This window comes from Carex rostrata, chromosome 31, assembly GCF_964058835.1.
Source record: "Carex rostrata chromosome 31, lpCarRost1.2, whole genome shotgun sequence".
NCBI classification, from domain to species: domain Eukaryota; kingdom Viridiplantae; phylum Streptophyta; class Magnoliopsida; order Poales; family Cyperaceae; genus Carex; species Carex rostrata.
The window spans coordinates 1316337-1322683 of record NC_135948.1 but is presented as its reverse complement, the minus strand read 5'-3'; the positions used below and the strand labels follow the sequence as shown (position 1 = coordinate 1322683).

Here is a 6347-nt window from a genome sequence, read left to right as displayed (position 1 = left end):
TAAATAGATCGAGGCGACGTGATGTGAGACTTCACTTGATTATAAGAGGAGAGCTCAAATGCCTCCATCATACATCCACTTTGTAATTTTATAATAACAAAAAATTTAAAATATATATGTCAAAATAAAACCGTTATATATGATTTATATTATATTCTCTACATTCATATAAGAAAATATCACTTCTCGATTTTATTTTTATATATAGGTATCAATAAGTTGAAATATCAAACATAGTATCAAAATAAAATTGAAATGTCGTACTCGTGCATAGAAAAAAATGATATTAATATCTATAAGTTTTATTTTAACATTTAAATTTAAAATTATTAATATTTAAAAATAAAGACACGGCGATAAAAAAAATAGAAACATTTGAAAACTCTAATCATAATTCATAAATATAAATTATGAACGCATCGCGTGGGTTGTAAAATAAGTTTACTCTGTATAATTAAACACTCCATATCCATGAGTCCATGCCCTCTGACTTTTGATGCTGATAACATACATTTGGATCACAAATTCCATCGCAAGGGCGGAAATAAATCAGCTGAAATTCCGAGATCGGATAGTGTTTATCCTGAAATTCCTGCAATTCGAAATCTAACCATTGAATTTTTTTTAGAACGCATCTCAAAACAGCTGATTTTTCTTGCACGTCTCTCGGAACAGTTCGAAGGCTGGATTCGGATTGCAAGGATTTCAGCGACCTCGGATTTCAGCAGATTCGGATACCGCAAGGGCAGCGTTTCAATCAGTTATCCTTCCTACTTCACTGAACGACGAAAGAGGAGGCTCCGGGGCTCAGACGGAGAAAGAGAGATGAGTGAGAAATTGGTGTGTGTGACAGGTGGGTCCGGTTACATAGCGTCATGGCTTGTGAAGCTTCTACTCCAGCGCGGATACACCGTTCGGGCCTCCGTTCGTGATCCTTGTGAGTACCTCCTCCTCTCCGTTCCATGAAATGATTTGGGAATTCAAAGGTGTAGGTTCAACTTTCAAGAGCTTTGTAAAATTTTGTAAACCACAATGAGTAACCAAACCAACTCCAATTGTAACAAATTGATATATTCAGTCGGCGAATGACACAACCCAATTTCAATTTCTTATTTGAACAATTGTGAATTACAGTTGTCATAAGTTATCAACTTGATGCATCATTAAAGGCCTGCGTGCTACAATTATCCGAACGTATTAAGAACAAATTTCAGTTCAAGCAATGCATTGCATCTCAAGGAAAATATTTTGGATTTTTTTTTTCCAACACTAAACTTCAGTGCCATTACAATTTACAACAGGTAACTATTATAATAACCAATGAAAATGGTTATTACTTTAACCTGCTCCTTATTATTATCCCTCTCTTATAAAAAAAGGATGCTTTGCAATTAAAAGAATATTCTTTCATTTAATGAATTGCAATGTGAAGATCAAATTACCCAAATACATAGTACTTTGATATTTTTTAAAGGAAGTATAATAAAAAAAATTCATGGGGATTTTTATTTCTTTCAAAACTTGAGTGTGTTAGTTAAAGCTATAATTTTGACAAATTGGGTGTTCTTAAAGGGAGAAGAACTAGGGGCTGTTTAATCACAAAAATCCTCTCAGAATAACTAGGGGCTGTTTTGTTGAGTTGATTTTTTTATTTGAGTGAGGCTATGGTACTATGCATAGCGCATATTGGCCAACGCTATGGACTCAAATCTTCAGTTGGAAAGTCCTAACGGTCAATCCGAACCGTTCAACATGGTCTCCATATGACTATGTACTTGTAAACTAAATTTTACATTTTCTAGAATTTTTTTTTTACTATTATTTAGATGGGTAGAAAATCGCATGATCTGAAAATTCTGGACCATCCAAAAACAGTGATTTTCTACCCATCTAAAAAAATAGTAATAATATTTAAAAAAATGTAAAATTTTAGTTTACAAGTACATATTCATATGAAGACCATGTTGAACGGTTCGGATCGATAGTTAGGATTTTGAAAACCAAAATATTGATTCGTAGTATGGACCAATCTGCACTATGCATAATACCATAGCCTCACTCTTTTTATTTTGTTGTTTCGAGATCTTTTTGTAGTCAATTCGTGATTTATGCCATAGAATTTACAACAAACTTGATAGACACAGCTTATTTCTTTTGTTTGCTTGTCTATAATTTATAAATTTCTTCTTTTTTATTTTTGGCTGGTCTCAGCTGATCCCAATAAAACGGAGCACTTGCGAGCACTGGATGGAGCCAGTGAAAGGCTCCACTTATACAAAGCCAACTTACTAGAAGAAGGCTCTTTTGATGCTGCAATTGCGGGTTGTGTTGGTGTTTTCCACACTGCATCTCCTTGTTTACTCAATGTCAATGAAACCAATTTTCAGGTTTGTCATAGTATTTATTCTTCTTGCCTTAGTATTTTTTTAGGGTATATGTACTAGTCAGGTTGTATCAGTACTAGGCAGTTGAGGTTCTTTGTTATGGGACATGACCAGCAGTTGATCAAGAAACTGAATTTTGTTGAATAACTTTTTTTTTTTTTTTTGCATTGTTGGCCCAAATAAAAGCACAGTCCTACTGCCTTGATTAAGCCCCTTTTGCATATAAAAGTACAGTTTTAGCATGCAAGAAAAGAGCCAACTGAAGAACTTTGAATCAACTAATGTAGGTCCAATATAGTTAGTACTTCAATTTTTTTCCTATCAAGGTTCACATCATTTTTCACTAAAATATATATATATTTTTTATTTTCTTCTACCGGTAACTTTTAATCCTTTGATTTTTATATATAAAGCACTTGTATTCATTTAGGCTGAACTGATAGATCCTGCAGTCAAGGGAACACTTAATGTTCTCAGATCCTGTGTGAAAGCTTCATCTGTCAAGAGGGTGGTGATGACATCATCAATGGCTTCTATTAACTACAATGAAAGAGCACAAAGTCCTGATGTAGTGGTTGATGAGACATGGTTCTCTGATCCTGACTTTTGTGTAAGAAGCAAGGTAAGCACTCATATATATTATCCTCAACATAATTTGCTTTTCATTTCTTTTTTATTTATTGTTATTATTGTTGTATGACTTTATTCATTGATTTTGGTAAGTGCCATTACGAACCCTAAGTCTCATCACAAAGATTCATCTGATCTTATTTTTTATGTTTTCTTTAATTTGGTGAATTGAACTAAATTTCTTCTTTGATCAGCTATGGTATCAGTTGTCAAAAATCCTCGCAGAGGAAGCTGCTTGCAAGTTCTCAAAACAGACTGGAGTTGAGTTGGTTACAATAAACCCAGGGTTGGTTATTGGTCCCCTTCTGCAGCCTACACTCAATTTAAGCCCTTCATTTATCTATAACTTAATCAATGGTATATGATTTTATGTTACTCTTTTTGTTGATAAATACACAAGTTCGAATTTTATCTTTTGTACGTTTATGTTATTAATTTTTAGTTATATCTGGAAGTATAAATTCTGGAGAGAGAGAGAGAGAGAGAAAGAGCCTGGCCGTGTCCAAAACAAACAATTAGGTTATGAATTACTCAAATTCTATACATTTTGAAATACTGTCTATCTTGGACATTTTATTCAGAACTACTAGTTTAAACAATAAAGAAAGTTATAAGAGTGCTAAGTTGAGTTGCACCAGGCTGGTGTGCTTTGTTATGGTCCTTTATTTTCTATTTGTGGGATACCACCGTACCAGCGTATGATCTAATTTTTTTGCTTTCAAACATGATTTATGTTTGCAGTTCGAATATTAAAGTAGTTTCTCTTAATTAGTAATAGGTTGTTATTCCTTGCATTTATTATAAATTACTCTACTGTACATTCCTTTAGGCTCAAAGACATTTCCAAATTTATGTTTACCTTGGATTCATGTGAAAGATGTTGCTATGGCACATATTCTGGCTTATGAGATACACTCGGCACATGGAAGGTATTGTTTGGTTGACAGAGTCGCTCATTTTTCAGAGGTTGTGCAGATCATACGCAAACTCTATCCTTCTATTCCTGTTCCTGAAAAGTAAGAGTATTTTTCTCAGAAGCTTGTAATGTACTTCTATTTTATTTTAAATTTCGTATGATCCATGCTCAATGCATTGTATGATTAGTCAAATACCTTATTCGCAATTTACTTTCTGTATGTTAAAACTTAAATCTATTCTTTGCTATCCATGGGTTGCAATCTGGCTTGAGATTCACTGCGCAAGATGTGAGTGATTAGCCTATGGTTTTTTTTTTTTTTAAGTTATTGGCCATAGGCCATAGCACCCTGGTTGGATTTCTAGAACAGTAGTTTTGACCTAGAATTTCTGTAGGCTAGGATTTTTGTCAGATTATTATTTAAAGCCAAAAGATCTCATATACTATGTGGCAATAGTTTGTAACGTCGACCAAAATATGAAAAATATTTTAGTGTACTACTTTGGTGGTTTACAGGATTACAAGAGTAATAAAATAAAATAAAATACTCCTTATAACAGAGTTAGAAACCAATAGAGTCACTCTGGAACGTACCAGTACAAAGTCTGATATTTACAGGATCAAAATCTGACGTTTTACACTTCTTGTTTTTGTCACAGTTGCAGATTTTCAATCCTTAACTGGAGTACCTCATATTAAAACAAACTTTTCACAAGTCCTAATTCGCCAAAATAAGTTAATATATTTATTGGATATATTTTATCAGGTGCGCTGATGATAAACCATTTGAGACAGTATACCAGGTCTCGAAGGAAAAGGCAAGAAGCTTGGGTTTGAACTTCACTCCACTGGAGCAAAGTGTCAAAGAGACCATTGAGAGTCTTAAAGAGAAATTTTTTATTATTTTCTAATGTTAACGAGAGAATAGGCCAGTCTGAGCGTTCATGATGAAATTGTCATGAAAAAAATGATTTGCAGTTCCTTGGGGGCTTGTTCGTGAATACTGAAAACTTAAGGGGTGTATACTAAATAAATCCAAAAAAAATCTACTAGCTTAAAGACAGCTAGAAAATCTGTATAGCTTCTTTTTACTTGAATGACTTCATCCATTGTAATATTATGATACTTGTAATATGAAAAATTGTCCTTGTAAGTCGCACAAGTTGGTGATTAAATCCTCCTGATCTTTTTGATGCATGCATAAACAAAAAAGAAGAAGCTTGGAGCATTGGTACACCATCACTCGTCAAGACCTTTGTCCAATGAAACAAATTTATTATCTTTTGCCTATATTACATTAATATTTTGTTTCTGCCAGTGCAACCTAGTATGTTTTCAAGTCGATCATGATTAGATAAAATCTGTTACTGCTTCATAGTCTCCGTATGTAATAAATTAGATAAAATTTGATACTCTAGACGGATATATTGGAATTTTAGGAAATTGCAAAAATGTTTTTGATTAATGTATCAATGATCCGAAAATTGGTGCACACTATAGCTTCTCCATCCCCAGAGCACAACAGAACTGGTGATACTGATACATATACGTACGCTCCATGAACAACATTTGTTGTTTTTGTCCCATTAAATTTTTCGTTACTTGGACATGTAAGGGAAGTTTTATCGGGTTCAAGTATTTATGCCTCGTGATTATTGCTTGCTACTAATGATTGTAATTAAAACCAACATATATATGTAAATGTGGCTTTGTTATGAATAACTAAATACTGCAGAGGTCGGAGGATCTTCCACAAAAAAGTGTCGCTTTCTTTATGAAAATGGGATCTATAACAAAAGAATAGTGTCGCTTCCACTCAAGAGACTTCAGAGCAAGTCAATAGTGAACCTGTCACACAAGAGGTTCAGCAACCACAGACACCTGAACTACGAAGATTAATAAGGGTCGTCCTTGCACCTAAGAGATACATATTTCATGAAGTTTCGGTGTTGGACACTGAATAACCTTTGACCTATAAGCAAGCGATGGAAAGCTCCAACTCCAAAGAACATACCGCGTGGATTATAAAATAAGTTAGCTCTTTATAATTAAATACTCCCTGCCCTCTGACTTTTAATGTTGATTACATGTATTAATAAAACTCTGATCTGAGAGGTAGCTCTTAGTAATCAGTGATCATTTGTGTCACGAAACTTAATTTAATGCGCAAGTTTAGCTAGCTCTACATTTTTTTTTTAAAAAGAAAGAAAATAAAGAAAGTTCAGCATAATTTTGTAAGGAAAATAGAAGGCAACCCCAAGAGCAACCTGATGCAAAGAAGATATGTTTGAATCGCTCTCATATGTAAAACCCTATTAAAAAAAAAGCTGAAGCATGTACTGATTGCCTCAGTGCCGTCTGATATTGTGTGCCGTCTCCACCCAAAAAAATGTTTACTCTCCGTCTATGTGTCTCAA

At 33.8% G+C, this 6347-nt stretch overlaps 1 protein-coding gene across 2 annotated transcripts; it reads left to right on the top strand.

Moving 5' to 3' along the window:
* Window positions 1–744: 744 nt before the first annotated feature.
* On the top strand, window positions 745–4914 carry LOC144547248 (phenylacetaldehyde reductase-like). Of its 2 annotated transcripts, none has more exons than XM_078295834.1 (6): window positions 745–937; window positions 2212–2387; window positions 2815–3006; window positions 3209–3371; window positions 3979–4030; window positions 4697–4914. In XM_078295834.1, exons 1-6 carry the CDS (start codon window positions 826–828, stop codon window positions 4839–4841), a joined length of 840 nt encoding a protein of 279 aa, XP_078151960.1. In that variant the 5' UTR covers window positions 745–825; the 3' UTR covers window positions 4842–4914. The 2 variants fall into 2 exon arrangements, with proteins under 2 accessions (XP_078151960.1, XP_078151959.1); XM_078295833.1 differs by having other exon boundaries at window positions 3844–4030.
* Window positions 4915–6347: the final 1433 nt, after the last annotated feature.

What these genes read in the sequence shown, in the direction of transcription:
- LOC144547248 (XM_078295833.1), top strand. Translation starts at nt 826, where the DNA reads ATGAGTGAGAAATTGGTGTGTGTGACAGGTGGGTCCGGTTACATAGCG. An exon ending in GGCCTCCGTTCGTGATCCTT is followed by an intron (nt 938 to 2,211) that starts GTGAGTACCTCC and finishes GGCTGGTCTCAG; the next exon opens with CTGATCCCAATAAAACGGAG. An exon ending in TCTATTCCTGTTCCTGAAAA is followed by an intron (nt 4,031 to 4,696) that starts GTAAGAGTATTT and finishes ATATTTTATCAG; the next exon opens with GTGCGCTGATGATAAACCAT.